The 17,517-nt window shown below is 42.8% G+C and overlaps 1 protein-coding gene across 1 annotated transcript; it reads left to right on the top strand.

Annotated features, from left to right (window-relative positions):
• Positions 1-6,419: 6,419 nt before the first annotated feature.
• LOC111868322 (protein takeout-like) lies at positions 6,420-17,174 on the top strand. The gene is made up of 6 exons (XM_023858875.2): positions 6,420-6,526; positions 9,983-10,078; positions 10,340-10,490; positions 13,853-13,980; positions 15,590-15,739; positions 16,544-17,174. Exons 1-6 carry the CDS (start codon positions 6,469-6,471, stop codon positions 16,693-16,695), a joined length of 735 nt encoding a protein of 244 aa, XP_023714643.1. The 5' UTR covers positions 6,420-6,468; the 3' UTR covers positions 16,696-17,174.
• The last annotated feature ends 343 nt before the right edge of the window (positions 17,175-17,517 follow it).

The raw sequence follows: 17,517 nt of genomic DNA, 5'->3' as shown, positions 1-17,517 counted from the left end.
GATAATACTAAAACAGATCACGACCTATAATGCTCCACAAGCTGACACGGGAGAGAGGGGGCCTTGTATATGTGATGCAGGTGAGGGGGAAGTGTATATGTGATGCACGTGAGGGGGAAGTGTATATGTGATGCACGTGAGGGGGAAGTGTATATGTGATGCACGTGAGGGGGAAGTGTATATGTGATGCACGTGAGGGGGAAGTGTATATGTGATGCACGTGAGGGGGAAGTGTATATGTGATGCACGTGAGGGGGAAGTGTATATGTGATGCACGTGAGGGGGAAGTGTATATGTGATGCACGTGAGGGGGAAGTGTATATGTGATGCACGTGAGGGGGAAGTGTATATGTGATGCACGTGAGGGGGAAGTGTATATGTGATGCACGTGAGGGGGAAGTGTATATGTGATGCACGTGAGGGGGAAGTGTATATGTGATGCACGTGAGGGGTAAGTGTGACGCGATGTGGCAGCGGTTCGAGCTGAATCGTGAGAGGGAAACGGTGACGCACCTAATTTAACCCGTGCAGACCCTACAAGTGGACTGAACTAAATGCACTGTGATTTCTGCTAAGAATGATCAGGTCTACAACCAGGAATATATATATAGTAGAAAAATACATTAAATTACGACCACACAATGCGACAGAAAAAGAACTTCACATTGTGAAGTAGCTTACTTCTTGCTTCATGCTAGTTTCTTCCTATTCTTGTTTTCGACCCTGAAGATGGAAGCGAAGTTCTCCGAAACGTCAGTTGACTTTCAGCAGACTGCACGGCGTTCTATTCTAGAAGACATAACTCTTCAGAAAACAAGAAATTTTGGGAAGAACAAAGTCAAAGTCAAATTTATTTTATGACTGGCGATTTACCGTCCATCAGTTCGTCTTGGCGCCAGGCCCCTTAAGACCCACGACCAGAGATATTTTTTCCAACTGAACCCATACGGTTTTAGTCCTTATGTAACATCCTCTCTGACGAGAAGACTGGTTTGTCTCTTATCAATATGGTTGGCCTTTCGTCAAGCGTACGTATCGCACTTACAGCTTGTTATTGAGAATTATTCCTTTTGCTCTATGTGCAAGTCCTCTGTCAGTAAACTTTATAGAGCATATCATGCCAAACTTACGCCGATCGCGACCAACAATTCTACCACTGTTGCGTATATATTTGTTGCAGAGGTAACGTGTTTACCAAGCCGTTGCTTAGCAACGATAGGGTGCTACACATATAGACACAGAGACTGATGAGAGGTATATACGAATTATGACGTAGAGATGGGTTCAAGTGCCATTATGTGCATATCAAGTTTCGAAAAATCTGGTTCAGGCATTCAGAAGTTGATAGGGGGGATACCCCTACACGCTGACAGCATAGCGATCTCATAAATCTACTTTTATTTCTTAAAAATAAGGAATGCAGACTAACACTTATAAAGATGAAACGTGTATGTGGACGCCAGCCCGTCATTATGCGTCCATTTGCCTACTTGGTGCAAGTAATTTAGATTAGAACGCAGTTATTTGATGCTGCGGAGAAACCGGTCTGACGAAGTGACGTGTCCGTGGAAATGCACAACAGTTTTCAACAAACACGACGAGTAAATGACAGAAGTAGGGACCCTGGGCATGTTTGCTTGTTTGTGGGACGCAGTTACCTTGACCTTCCGCCATTTAAAGTTACACTCCCTATAAAACTGAACTCGACAACTTTACAACGGTAAGTGAAATTTGAGGTTCTTCTGAGGTAACTCTTAAAGATTACTACCCTTTATGATTATTTCAACCTTACACCCTCCGCTTCATCCCCTCTTACTCTCTACTCTATATTGGGCCTGCCACTGCTTATTTTTTCACCCTGCCCTTGAAAAAGTAAAAGTAAAAAAAAAGTAAAGCTATCCTTTTGCCAGGCCGTGAAGGACCATAGGGTTATGAGACTTTGCAGGTCCCACATTATCTAGACAATCGGCTCAAAGATGGCGGTAATGTTGTCAGCCTTACGCTCCGGCCGAGCTTTACTCCCCAGGAAAATTATTTATTTAACTCCTGGTACTCATTTCTGTTAGAGGCTGAGTGAACCCCAGGGCCATAGTACGGCTGGAAGGATTAGGTCAATTTAAAAAAAAATCCAATGACCTCATCGGGACTTGAACGCGCGACCTTCCGGCTTGTAGCATAGCCCCTCAACCAACTGCCCTACCGCGTGCCTCACCCTTGAAAAAGTCCTTATAAACTGCGCGGGTGGTCAAGCACACGGTTCTACGTAGAAATAAATTCTCGTGAATTATGAGATCATTCTCGTGGCCTGCGTAATGAAAGCTTTGCACTTTTAGCAGCTCATGAAAACTTCATACTTAAGGATGTTGACATTTATACCTCAAATAGAGAGGTCGAAAATTAAACAAGTTATAACTAACGGGAGCCGGGACAGCTCAGTCGGTATAACGACTGGCTACGGGTTGAACCACTGAGGGGTCGGAGTTCGAGTCCCAGCAGGGTCAAGAATGTTCTCTTCTCCAAGTCGTCCAGACCGGCTCTGAGGTCCACCAAACCTCCTATTCAATGGGTACAGGGCATTCTTTCCCCCGGGGTAAAGCGGCCGGGGAGTGAAGCTGACTACTCATCTCCAACTAGTGCCGACGTCAAGAAAATGTGGACCTATATATCTACTTCCCATACACCTTAATGGAGTAGTGTGTGATTAATTAAGCACAGGGATAAATTTACCTTTTATAAGTAACTAACTCCATGGAGCCCTTCCTGAGAAGCCGCCAGTTGTTCAGTACTCAAGAACTTCCCAACATTCTATGGAACCCGAAGGTTCATTACCGTGATAACAAGAGCCCTCCACTGGTCCCTATCCTGAGTTAGATCAATCCAATCAATATCATCCCATCCTGTTTCTCTAAGATCAATTGTAATATAATACATCCCCCTACGTCTTGGCCTTCATAGTGGTCTCTTTACTTCTACCTTCCCACCACTATCCTATATGCGTTCCTCTTCTCCCCCATTCGTGCTACATGCCCTGCCCACCTCATCTTCCTTGACTTGATCATTCTAATTATACTTGGAGAGGAGTACAAGTTATGAAGCTCCTCATTATGCAGTTTTCTCCAACCGCCTGTCACTTCATCTCTCTTCGGTCCAAATATTATCCTCAACACCCTGTTCTCACATTAGTCTATGTTCCTACCTTAATGCCAGAGACCAAGTTTCACACCCATACAGAACCACAGGTAAATTATAATTTTGTATTTCTGTTTTCAGCATCCTGTTGCACATCTTTAATTAAACGTCTATGCATCACAGTCCGTCAATATTGCAACAATTATTAAAATATTCACCACTTAACACTTAACACAATATGTTTCGGCCATAGACGGCCATCTTCAGGTGTTTCAATGCGTCCAAACTGCTACACTGCTTTGATGCGTGCTAAAATCGTGCGTTGCTGTCCACTTAAAATAACATAAATAATTACTTAAAGTCCATTAAATTCTTTTCTATTAAAATCTCACGAGGTGGAATAGGATTTTACGAAAGATTTTAATTGAAACAATTTTAATGGATTGTAAGTAATTATTTCTGTTATTTTAAGTGGACACCAACGCAAGATTTTAGCGCGCATCAAAGCAGTGTAGCAGTTTGGACTCATTGAAACTCCTGAAGATGGCCATCTATGGCCGAAACATATTGTGTTAAGTGTTATATGGTGAATATTTTAATAATTGTTTCATTATCGACGGACTGTGATACATAGACGTTTAATTACATTTTTGTATATTCTAATTTTTATGTTTTTGGACATCAGACGAGAAGACAAAAGGTTCTGGTCAAGATAGTAACAAGCATTACCCGAGTTCAGTATCCTCTTAATTTCCTCCTGAATCAGGTTTCGATATGTTATCGTCGTTCCCAAATATCTGAACTGTGCCACATTTTCAAAACATCTGTTTCTTATCTTTATGTCATGATTTTGCCCTGCATTTTGGTGACGTGACAGCAACATATACTTAGTCTTCTCTGTGTTTACTTCTAGACCAGCGTTTCTCAACCTGTGATCCGCGGACCACCTGTGATTCGCGATGATGGAACAGGTGGTCCGCAAGCAGACTTAAATTAAATTAAAAATTATCCAAACAAAAGAAATTAAAATTAAATAAGCAAGTAAGAATTTTTGAAATAAAATGGATACTGAAAAAGACAAAGCTTTCTAAATTTCATGAACATTTGAATGACCAGACAAGAATCCGGTATTTCCAGAGTATGAGGGAGAGACTGCGTTGTCACTAACTTCAGAGGAGGGACCGCGCCGATAATTGGTGGCTGCAGAAAGACGGATAATAAAGGAGGGGTGCAGTGAACAACAATAAGGTTGCTCCCGCTTTCCCTTGCTGTTTTGTTAGATTTGAAGTAAACATGTGTCATCCACATTTCAACAAACTGGTTGTCGTAAAGTTTTCTCCTTCAACTAACGCTCAGTATATCTGTGTAAGTGCTAAGTGACAGTTGGACAAAGTGTGTAGTGAGTTAACTCCTGTTTTTATATATTTTTCGGAAACATTTTTAATAATGGAAAAGTGGCTTAGAACAGGGACTCTGAAAAGAAAAGCAAACGAAACAGGTGATGCTAACCCTAATTGTGGGTCACGTGTTGTAACGGCGAGTAGATGTGATAATATTAAAAGCAGTTGAAAGAAAAAATTCAGTAGGAAATATGACAGTTCATATTTGGAATTCGGGTTTGCTTGGCGTGGTGATGAACGTGCTTTGTCATATGAAGTGTTGCCGAACGAGTGCATGAAGCCTGCGAACTCCGACATTTAGAAACTAAATATTGTGATGCGAAAAATAAGCCAATTGAATTTCTTCAGCAACGCTTAGGGACATTAAACCATGGGCAAAATATAGTTTCGGTCATGGGTTCGATTAATAGCAAGGCACTAGAAGCATCCTACCTCTTAAGTTTGCATAGCCAAAACGGGGAAACCTCTTTCTATCGGGGAAAATTTACTTCTTCCAGCTGCAACAGATGTGGTACAAACTAAGTTTGGCAACAAGTTACTAAAAGATGTTGAATTGATTCCTCTTTCAAATGACACTGTCGGTCGCAGAATTAATGATATGGAAGAAGACTTAGAATCTCAGTTAATCGGCAGAGTTAAGAAGAGCCCTTATTAAGTGATACAAATAGACGAGACTACTGATGTTGCAAATGATGCGCAGTTGCGCAGTAAATATGCTACGCAAGATATGCGCTTGATAACAACATTCATGACGATATTCTGTTTTGTAGAACTTTGTCAACCCGAACAACTGGAGAAGAAATATTTCACACTCTCGATAATTATATGAGACAAAGGGATCCAGTGGTAGAAATGTGTGGGCTTCTGTTCGGATGGAGCTTGCGCCCTTACAGGCAGGCATAGTGGGGTTGTTTCTGGGAAAATGTGTGGGCTTCTGTTCGGTTGGAGCTCGCGCCCTTACAAGCAGGCATAGTGGGGCTGTTTCTGGGAAAATGTGTGGGCTTCTGTTCGGTTGGAGCTCGCGCCCTTACAAGCAGGCATAGTGGGGCTGTTTCTGGGAAAATGTGTGGGCTTCTGTTCGGTTGGAGCTCGCGCCCTTACAAGCAGGCATAGTGGGGCTGTTTCTGGGAAAATGTGTGGGCTTCTGTTCGGTTGGAGCTCGCGCCCTTACAAGCAGGCATAGTGGGGCTGTTTCTGGGAAAATGTGTGGGCTTCTGTTCGGTTGGAGCTCGCGCCCTTACAAGCAGGCATAGTGGGGCTGTTTCTGGGAAAATGTGTGGGCTTCTGTTCGGTTGGAGCTCGCGCCCTTACAAGCAGGCATAGTGGGGCTGTTTCTGGGAAAATGTGTGGGCTTCTGTTCGGTTGGAGCTCGCGCCCTTACAAGCAGGCATAGTGGGGCTGTTTCTGGGAAAATGTGTGGGCTTCTGTTCGGATGGAGCTCGCGCCCTTACAGGCAGGCATAGTGGGGCTGCTTCTACACGTAAGGTTACTTCAATTCATTCATTGGAGGAACTCCTACAAAGTTAATAATTTTGTATAAAACACAAATCAGATTTAACCAGAACAGGGTTACTAAACGGACAAGACAGGCACGCCTTTGGCTCCAGAGACCTGAGACACTCTTAAATCATTCGTAATATTCTAGAATATATTGATCAAATTTCTGCAGATCAATTTCTCAGGCACGATCTATGGAGACCTGATTACAGCATTCAGTTTGCAGTACTGCACGGCAGAACTTTAGTCTTTATATCAACTAGACAGACAGACAGGGCATCGTGAACAGGTACTCGAGGACTGGAGATTTATAACCTTGGTGGTTTCAAAGTCTTGTATGAGAAAGTCCCTTCTGTTTGTGTGACGATATGGAGTCTATATAAGAGGCGCAAGGCTTCCAGAAGCCACAAGGCACAGGACTTTCAACCTATCAACAGCAACAATGATGAAGACAGCCATCATTCTAGCCTTGCTGCAGATCGCCATGGCAGCCAACCTACGTGAGTTATTCTTCATTCTGAAATTAAATTCGATCCATTATGGAATCACAGTGTTGCTTTAGGTCGGGTGGTCAGTCGCCTGTTTCCGGTACAGGTTCGATCCTAGGTCAGGCTATGTGGGATTTGTGGTAGACAAAGTGGCATGGGTGGAATTTCTACGGCAGAGACAGGAAGTTTCTCATTTCCACAGCGTTTAGACCGGCTCTTAAGGTTAAACCAGTCTCCAGTCCAAGGAGTACTGGGGTCTCTTTCCCCGGCGATAAAGCCAACCTTCATTTAGTGCAGAGGCTAAGAATGGTGGAGCTATACCTCACCTTCCCAATATGCTTTTATGACAGTGCTTAATTATACAGTATATCCCAGGAGGAGAGGTCAATATTCTGGGAAGTCACAGTGTCGGTCATTCTAAGCAAAAAACTGTATATAAACATTTGTCCTATTCCGAAAGGTTTCCGAGATAGAGCTATTTCACTGTAGAGGTAACGTTAAATTGTCCCTGTGTTTAGCTAATTAAGTACTACGCCATGAAGGCGTATGGGGAAGTGGATATACAGACCCACATTTTCTTGACCTCGGCACTAGTTGTAGGTGAGTGGTCAGCTTCATGCCACGGCCGCTTTACCCCCGAGGAAAGAGCCCCCGGTGCCCATTGGATAGGAGGCTGGGTGGACCTCAGAGACGGTCTGGATGACGTGGAGAAAAAAAATTCTTGACCCTACTGGGACTCGAACTCCGACTCCTCGGTCGTCCAGCCCGTAGCCAGTTGCTATACCGACTGAGTTATTTCATAGTTCCAAAACTGTTGATAAGAAAAGATATTACGTACTGTTTCTAATACCGGTATTTATTGTTCACGTGACAAAGTTGGTGCAGTTTACCTAATATAATACATTTTCGAAAATTCCACCGTCAACATCAATGCACTTTGCAACTCGTGTGAGGACACGGCGTGCTGCTCGTCTGTACACTGTACAGTGTACTGTACAGTGAAATAGCTCTATCTCGGTGCAACTCGTGTGAGAACATGGCGTGCTGCTCGTTTGCACAGTGTACAGTGTACTGTACAGTGAAATAGCTCTATCTCGGAAACCGTTAGGAATAGGACATATGTACATATACACTTCTTTTNCTCGTGTGAGGACATGGCGTGCTGCTCGTCTGCACAGTGTAAAGTGAACTGTACAGGGAAATAGCTGTATCTCGGAAACCGTTCGGAATAGGACACTTGTACATGTACACTTCTTTCTCCTAGAATGGCCGTTACTATGACCTCCCAGAATACTGACCTTTCTTCCTGGAACATTCTGTATAATGAAGTTCAGATGTTAGGTACGATTTTTATTCATAAAAGAGGAGACGCTACGATATGACAACGAGAATGTGCTAATTTAATTAAGTAGTTCAACATTTATTCAACTTGTGCATACCTTTATAGCCCGGAATACAAATACATTGATGCTACATGTGACCATGAGAACACAATGCACCGATATAGAATCTACACTCTCTGGTTGAAGGTTTTGCTAATTCTGTGGGTAGGCGGTTCTACCAACAATAGCCTCTCTGACATCATTCTAACGCAAACACATCACTTAACATCGCCCAACTTACAGTTGCTTCTTTATTTCCATACCAAGGCTCCACACAGCGTCGTGTTAACTCGTTATTACGTCGTTGTTCGTTCCAGAGTTTAAGAAAATATTCTAAACGGCGGGTTTAATATTGACGGAATCGGGCAGTCAACCAAAACTCGCTCGCTCTACCAGTGGCCACAATACCGACAGAGCGACCGCCACTTGTAGGCGAAGTTAGTGTCAACTTTAGCGGATAGAGGGTGTCGTGTGGTCAGCGCAACAGATCCCCTCGGCCGTTAATCTCGGTTTTCTAGACCGAGGCCGATATTTCCTTGAAATAGCTCCTCAGTTATCCTCACAAGGCTGAGTGAACTCCGTTGCAGACCCACTACATCTCAGACAATCTGGTAGCGCCGGGAATCGAACCCTTAACCTATGGATCTGTAGCCAGGAATTCTGACCACAGAGGCGAAATATGGGGTCGACTCAGCCTGTAACAGAAACGAGTACCAGGAATCTTGGGGGGGGGGGGGGTTAAAGGGGGCANGGGGGGTTAAAGGGCGGCAGGTGCGTAAAGTTAACAACCTCACAACGCTATGGGCCTCCACGGCCTGTTACAGGGATGGCTTGTATACAAACGGGACGAGGTTCTCACAGCGATGACTGAGAAAAATTGTATTTTCTATGACATCATATAAACAGGTTTACCGATGTTTCGGAGGAATGTATTGCCTCCAGCTTCTGGGTAGCAGATGAAGCTCAACATTTGTTTGCGACAAAGAGCTCTGCTGGAGACAGTAAATTACCTCGAAATGCTTCTAGGACATAATGCAGAATGGTTGTTGAAAGCCAACCGATATTTTAGAGGAATACAACGCCTCTATGTTCAGGGTTGAAAAATAAAGACAAGCAAGAAACCAGCATGAAACATTCAGAACGGTATTCTATCCGATAAGTTAGAACTCTTCATAAATACCGCTGTGAGAGCCTCAAGTCCTTTAGATGAAATACTGCTGGAATATGTCACATCTCAGAACATAGCCCTGACTGTTGTAAACACGATCTGACTGTTGTGTGCGCAGAACTCTTTCATTTCGCAGTACTATTTTCTCCCTTTACTACAATTACTTACAGTTTACGCTAACAAACTAGCAGCTGTCTTATCATGACACAAGAAACTTAATTCGCACAAACATGCAAAATATTACGTAACCTGCACTGAAGCTAACAATACAATATTCATCTTACAGTCAGACTTTCGCCACATTGCAGCCCAGGAGATGGTTCGGCTCAAGGACTATTTTTTGCTTTCTCACACGCGTAGTATAAGTTAGTATTGTGATCGTAACAAAGACTACACAGAGATTTTGATGGAATTACACGTTTTCGGTCCCCCCCCCCTCGAATAAGAAGAGGCGGGTTCCGAAATGCCATCTGCATGTATGTTTCTATGTACGTACGTGTACCTCGGTAGCTGAAAGGTTAGATGCGATTTATTCACTTCGGCTCGGAGAAACGCCACTTTCCTTACTGTTGCGTAGTCTTGTTTCCACTGTTGCGTAACTTGGCAACCGGCCGTTTATCAAGGGTCTGTCTTCGTGGTATCTCGTGCCACCTCCCGTTACCCAGCAACAGTTAGACATGTCACAATATCATCACGTGTAGGGGTGTGTTCCTGACTTGTAAGACGGGTTCTGTATTGGATGACTGGATTTATTGACATCTTGTATCCAGCAATGAGGAGTAGGGGCAATACAGCGATTAGCTCCATAAAGAGAAACCCTTCAAATGGTCATTAAAATAAAACAAATTCCCCCCAAAGGGGCTGTGGGGATTTCGATTGTATTTCTATAATTTACGTAATGGTTTTTAATTTTTACAGCCGACAAATTCAAGAGGTGTCGTGTAAAGGATCCAGAGGCAGACAGCTGTCTGAGAGTCGCCCTTCAGGATGCTTTGCAGAAAATTGGTAACACAGGTTGGTAAAACCGCAAGCTTACTTCATGGTTCTTATTTCTTTTCCAGTAACAATCTGTGGACGCCTAGACCCTAAAGAATGTATAATTTAATAACATGTGCATATCGTACTGTTTTAATTTTTTTTTTATTTAGTCACTCAACCTGGACAATAATATCAAATTGAAACATCCTCCAAGAAGTAGGTGTGGGTGAATTTAACAGGCTTGTTTAAGCAATGAGATGTTTCTATAACAATTAAGGTTGACACTGTATTTTTCAGGAATTCCTTCCCTAAATATGGGGCCGCTTGAGCCTTTGAACGTAAAAGAGATCAAGGTAGATCAAGGAGGCCATGGTCCAGTCACCGTAAGGCTGCAGTTCAACAATCTCAAGATTTACGGTATCCCTGAATCCAGCATTACAAGTTTCCAGTGAGTTCAGATGATGTCTACTTTATCTCCCAGTATGACTGTGTTTACAGTATTCTTGATGGTATGCCATAAGCAGACCGGTCACCGTAGCCGAGTGGTCTAAGACATGAACTGTCTTCGCTCGCTCGGAAGCCGAGATCGTGGGTTCGAATCCCACTCAGGGCATTGATGTTTAGTGTTTGTGTGTGTCTTTCTGTGATTGTGTACAGGTAGAGGCCTTGCGACGAGCTGATCACCCGCCCAAGGAGTCCTACCGAATGTCTGAGATCTAGTAAACCGAAGTGAAACGGAGGGTTTCATGGAGGTAGGCCAAGACCCAAATTGGGGCTGCAGAGCCAGATAAAAAAGGGTCATAAGCAGATAGTGATGTAGATTGTTGCATTAACATTAGAAATTAACTACGTATATTCGATTAAAAACATGATGAGTACCTGGGATCTCATTGATCACACGGGGACTTTTCTTCCGTAAGATTGCCTACCCTAGTTATGACGTAACCTCAAAGATGTTTTAACTCCATGGAGCTAAGCACTTCTTGAGTACACGCCAGTTGCGCAGTCACTCAAGATTTTCTCAAAATTTAATGGAATCCGCAGGTTCATTTCCGTAATATGGTCACGCCATAATAGGTTAGATTCTACGTATATAAGTTGTCATTATGCGGTTACAGTCAGATGTCTTGTAGCCTATCCTTAAATCTGTAAGAATGTTTCCATCTTACTTCTGGAAATCATTTTCCCGTAATAACAGGGAAACATTGCACAATGTCAGGACACTCTCCCGTCATTAGAAACGGCATTCAAACTTTACATATTCTTAAAACCTTGAATTACGTACCAGGAAGCTGAAGCAAAGTTAAATTCAGTGTATGAATTTAGGAAAGTAATCTAAAAAAGATAAAGTTACCCCTGTAACAGGTCGTCGGGGCCCATAGGGCTGTGAGATGTCGAGGCTGCCACATTTTCTACACAATCGGCTCATAGATGGCAGTGAGGCTGTCAGCTTTACTTTACCCCCAAGGAAGATTCCTGGTACAAATTTTTGTTAGAGGTTGGGTCGACCCCAGGGACATAGTGCGGCTGGAAGGATTAGGTAAACTGAAGAATCCAATGACCTTATCGGGAATCAAACATCAGGACCCCTTTCATATGCCCATGGGCATTAAGATTTCGACTTAAGAGCGGAGTAAAGTAGGACTCAGGAGAGGATGCTCATGTTCCGTACCTCATTTTCTTTCCGTTGGCTATAAAGAGACTGCATAGCATTAGACGACAGGTTAATGATGAACTGGAGAAGAGCTGGAAGGAAGAGGTAGAGATCTAACTGAGACACTATTCCTGTATTTACTTGGAAGGACTGAAGGAAACTATGAGAATTTTCAATCATTACAACCGGTGTCCTGGGCACGCGGTAGCGCAGTTGGGTGAGGCACTATGCTACAAGCCGGAAGGTCGCGGGTTCGATTCCCGATGGGGTCATTGGATATTTTTCAATTGACCTAATCCTTCCAGCCGCATTATGCCCCTGGGGTCGACTCAGCCTCTAACAGAAATGAGTACCAGGAATATTCTTGGGGGTAAAGGGCGGCCGGCGCGTTGGGCTGACCTCACCGCCATCTGTGAGCCGATTGTCTAGAAAATGTGGGAACCTCAAAATCTCACAACCTTGTGGGAATCCACGGCCTGTTACAGGGATAACTTTACTTTTTACTTACAACCGGTGACCCAAGCGAGATTCGAACAGACTACCATCCCATACTGTACTGAATTAAATTCCGTGTAGTGATTTCGTTAATGAAACTAAAAGAGACCCATAAGTCTCTCCTTTCTACGTTAGATGCAACTACTGCACGGTATAGGAAACTTCTTGAATAAGCTGATAGTGACTTGGTTGATGTAAATGTTCCTACCTTTAATGAAAAGGAACGTCCACTGTGCCCAGAAAGGCACACCACAGGATATCATCCCAGTATCTTCACAACATATTCCTGTAAGAAAAATTTTAGTATTATCCCACTGAACGTCGTGCTTGAGAAATTAGCATCCATGTGTTTTTCTGTTATTATTTTGGGATGTTCGGCTTCTTCAAGCCCTGGTCTGGAGACCAACACTCTTGGTTAAAATTCTATTGTCTATTCTCAGTCTCTGCAGTCAAATGTTTGTCTATATCTCAAATTAGCAACAACCGCTTCCCTCCACACCCCTTGAAACTCATCCCATCACTCAACATCGCTTATATTATAACCTATTGAAAATGTCGTTAAATAAGCCATAAAATTAATAAAAATATTTTATTGTTATCTACTGCCATGTCTTCCTACTGTTCCCTTCAGTTAATATTGTTCGGTTAAAACTCTGTACATATTATCATGAGCATGGCGGTACACGTGACAAGAATAACGGGGTCTACTTCGGATGATTGGATTTACTGGCACTTCTTTTACAAGTTCCCTTAATTACACTCAATTATAAGGCTATCGCTGGTTTACACACTTTTCAGTTCACCGTTGTAGGCGCACTAGGATTCTCAGTTTCCACTAGTCGTTTCCTAGCAAAGGATCTCAACATATAAACTAGCACTTCAAATCATTATGAAGTCTTCTTGCTATTTCGTCTTCAATCACTCTGGACCCTCTGAACTCAATTAACAATGCTTCTGGAATCTCTTAACTACAGTGCACTGCACTCTGCATAGTCTAAGCTACAACGGGTCTTCGTTATATGAGCTCTGCACCGACATCACAGAAAAGACAAGTCACGTGATTCCTGGACGAGTTCACTGGCGCGTTCACTATTGCCTCGCAACAAGCTATAACATTCGTTCACTAGGACACATCTTCTATTGTTGCACGTTGGAATGTGCTTACCGCGTAGTTGCCTAGAAAAGCTTTGAGCGCACACCGTTACAATATTTATTTCCCCATACGTGTTATGTGTCTTGCCCATCCCGTCCTCCTTGATGTAATCATTCTGACGATAATGTGTGAAGGGCTAAAATTACGAAGCTCTAACAAAATTGACGACAGAAGATACCGAAGAAGACTGTCTTCAGGGTTTCGATGCCTTGAAGCCCACATAGAATTTCACCGACGTTTCGGAGGAACGCACTGATTCCGAGTCGAAGAGTAAGATAAGCAAACAACTAACAAGAAACAACGAATGCTAATTGCTAGTTGGTTCCTTGGTTTGTTTTTCGACCCGGATGATGGAGACAGTATTTTCTTCCGAAACGTTCACTAATTTCTACCGCATTATACAGCATGGCATCCCAGAGGACATTAATCTTCATATTGACCGATGTGAGAACCTCACATCTAACAAACACAATGACTCTGTTCATGTACCTTATGTTCTTGTGCACAGACTCAGCAACTACGAGATCATGGCCGAATCAGTTACCCCTGTATTCAAGTTTGAAGCCGACTACGTCATGGACGGACAGCTACTTGTGTTACCCGTCAAGGGGAAAGGGAAATGCTTAATCTGGCTGGGTAAGTCAATGTTTCCTCACATTCTTACAAAGAACTGAAAACTACACACTGTCTTCTGGGATGTGGTCCTATGTAGACTGGTAGACATTTATAGACTTTACGAGGAACGTAAAAAAATCTATTAGACTAGACGGCGTCAATCCTAGAATATCGTAATTGTTATACTCAACGCTGTGAGTACCTCAAATAACAAAAAAGAAAAATCCGTGGCCTGTAGTCCGCAAGCTAACTATACCGACCCAGCGACCGCCGCTTGTCGGCGAAGTTAGTGCCAACTTTTGCGGATAGAGGGTGTCGCGTGATCAGCGCAACGGATCCCCGTTTCTAGACCGGAACCGCTATTTCCTTGAAATAGCTCCTCAATTATCATCACGAGGCTAAGTGGACTCCGTTCCAGACCCAGGACTTCTCAGAAAATCTGGTAGCGCCGGAATCGTAACCGGGACATCTGGATCTGTAGCCAGGAACTGTGACCACTAGACCACAGGGGTGGTCAAGTACCTCAAAAAAAAAAAAAAAAACTTTGAATTCAAAATTTCCTCTAAATAATAGACCTATAATTATTTAGAAAAAAAAATTCTACATGCAAGAAACAAGGCCTAACCATTACCAAGGCCAGCCTGTTCATGCCCTGAAGCAATATAACCACTGCGAAGTCTGAAGCTCTCACAGCGGTGACTATGAAACTTGCTGAAGATTCCTGTTTCGAGATATAACGCCGTGTAGTCAGTTGAAAGTCAAGCGACGTTTCGGAGGAACATATCACCTACATTTTCAGGCCCAAAGAATAAGCTGAGCACGAAACCAGAGTCACTGCTTCCCATCTGCTTCACGCGACATGTTTCTCCGAAACGTCAGTTGACTTTCAATGGATTACAAGGTACTATATCATATATATCCATAAATACCACTGAGAGAACTTAAAATCCTATATGGAAATTACTGAACCTTACCGCCATCTTTGGGCCGATTGTCTAGATAATGTGGGAGCCTCGACGTCTCACAACCCTATGGGCCTCCACGGCCTGTTACAGAGATAGCTTTACTTTACTTTTAAGGAAATTACTGTCTTGTCACATATGTTGTTATATAGATTAACAGATTGTTATCCGCATTTCCGAGGAACTTGCTGGCTCCATCTTCATGGTATCTTCTACCGTGACTAGGGATAACGTTCCTCAGAAGAGCGGGCAACTGTTTTCGAACAATGGGAAAAGTTCAAAAACCCAGCAATTTTGGGCAACTACTTACCAGATTATACGGCGCCAGAACACAGAGCTCTACAAAATAATCTGTTTATTCTGAGGAAAACATGAAACCCATTAACAGAATCTGTGGGGGAAAATTGTAAAGTTTCTGAATATTTATCTAACTTTTCCAATTTATCATTTCTTTATCAGTCTACAATTCGATGCTCTATTGACAGGAATGTATTATATTCACCTTGTGTTAATACCAAATTTTCCAAAGGTCGAAACACGCAGTAAATTTATAGAGTACAGTGTACCTATACGAATTAATGTGTTGACAGAGTGAAACGATAAAATTTGCCGCTGCGATACAATATTTTTATTTAGCGGTCATGGCCATTTTACGGGGTGTGTTGCAGACAACTTGATCACAAACCATGACATCAGGGGCAGGCCCCTGACTCGTGGGGGCGACGTCTATATGGACCTACAGTCATACACAATCAAAATGAGGACCAAGAGATTACATCTCAATTTCAAGAATCTTTTCAACGGCGACAAGACTCTCGGTAAGTCATTCCTCGGGGCTGTACACCTACAAATTCGTTCTGACTCCATATTTATAAGCAGCTCCTCGTGTAACTACCTCTATGGGGCAAAATTATACTTAATGACCTGAAAAGCGTTGAGGAGGTCAAGAAATTGCCCACCTTTTATGAAATCCAGAGTTTCATTCTGTTTTTACAAGAGAATCAGTGGATAATACCTCCAGCCACCTGAATCCATACCACATCCTCACACCTTATAAGCTCTCAATATGCTATAAATAACTCACTCTATAGAGCTGTATACCTCTTGAGAAGCCGCCAGTCGCTTAGCTGCTTCCCAACATTCTACGGAACCCGAAAATTCCTTACCCCTCCTCTGGTCCCTATCCTCAGCCCAGATTAATCTAATCCATACCACCAAATCCTATCTAAGATCCACTTTAATATTATCCACCCACATACGTATAGGTTTTCCGAATAGTCTCTTTCCTCCTGGATTTCTCACCAAAATCTTATATACATTCATCTGATCCCCATGCATACTACATGACCTGTCCATCTCATCCTCTATGACTTGATCATTCTACTTGGCAATGTACAGTATATACCGTTTGTATATGAAGAACTTTAGTAAGCGATTACATGAAGTACCGCGGTCAATCAAGAAACAGACCGGCAAACTAACCAATTAAGCGACAGACCAATCATTTAGTCAAAACAACTGACTGTAAAAATGGTGAACTTTATGCTGAATGTCTTGTTTCTTTAACTGAGTAGTGGAGAGATACAGAACACATTGCAAACGGCGCCATGTTTTGTCTGCAGGTGAAACCATGAACTCTTTCATGAACGAGAACTGGGACGTGATATTCACGGAACTGAGGCCGTCCTTGGAGAGAGCCTTCGGAAATGCGTTCCTTGAGTACGCCAAAGTTATCTTCGATCAAGTTCCCCATAATGACATCTTCCTACAATAAATTCTACAGCGAACTGGCAAACTATACCTATTTCTATTCACGTTTCAAAAGAAATACATTGATAAATTCTTTGCCAGTTTCAACCCAGTGAATACATAACAAGCAATCTTAAAAACATATTTTGTTAAGCAGACTTCTTATAGTTATCATATCCCCCCAGAGGTAGCAGCACTGTACGTAAAACGGTAATTTACTACGGCATCCCTGCTCTGCGGGTATTCAGCAACGGCTGCGTGTTTATCGTTTTGCATTAGCAAAACACACTTATTAATTTAACGGTATTTACATTTCATGGTAACTCAGTTATAAGCGATTCTTGCCAGTGCGTCAAACCTCGTCGTCTTTGACACGGCCGTCTGTCCGGCTGCATGAAATAAGAAAGATCATAATGAACAGATTTTGATTAAATTTGTTATTTACGGTACATGTTAAATAATAACGTATGAGATGAAACTAAATATTATGGATTACACACATTTACGAAGATCAAGAAAATATCTTTAAGGATATTTTAACACTGATGACGAAAAATGTTTCACAATGTATTATGTTATGCCGCGAAGATTTGCAGTTAGTGACAATCTAATAGAACTAAAAAAGTAAAAGTCTCGTCTGTGCTTAACTAGTTAAGCACTACGCTATGAAGGCGTATGTGGGAGTGGATGTATAGATCCACATTTTCTTGACCTCGGCACTAGCTGCAGGTGAGTGGCCAGCTTCACGCCCCAGCCGCTTTATCCACCGGGAAAGAGCTCCAGGTACCCATTGGATAGGAGGGTGGGTGAGCCCCAGAACAAGTCTGGACGACATGGAGAAGAGAAT

This window comes from Cryptotermes secundus, unplaced genomic scaffold (genome assembly GCF_002891405.2).
Source record: "Cryptotermes secundus unplaced genomic scaffold, Csec_1.0 scaffold1368, whole genome shotgun sequence".
NCBI classification, from domain to species: Eukaryota; Metazoa; Arthropoda; class Insecta; order Blattodea; family Kalotermitidae; genus Cryptotermes; species Cryptotermes secundus.
Note: the sequence above shows the minus strand (reverse complement) of the source record. Positions and strands in the feature narration are given on the sequence as shown.

Coding starts and splice junctions, on each gene's coding strand:
- LOC111868322 (XM_023858875.2), top strand. CDS start 6,469: ATGATGAAGACAGCCATCATTCTAGCCTTGCTGCAGATCGCCATGGCA. Junction 10,079..10,339: donor GCAGAAAATTGGTAACACAG/GTTGGTAAAACC, acceptor TGTATTTTTCAG/GAATTCCTTCCCTAAATATG. Junction 10,491..13,852: donor TCCAGCATTACAAGTTTCCA/GTGAGTTCAGAT, acceptor TCTTGTGCACAG/ACTCAGCAACTACGAGATCA.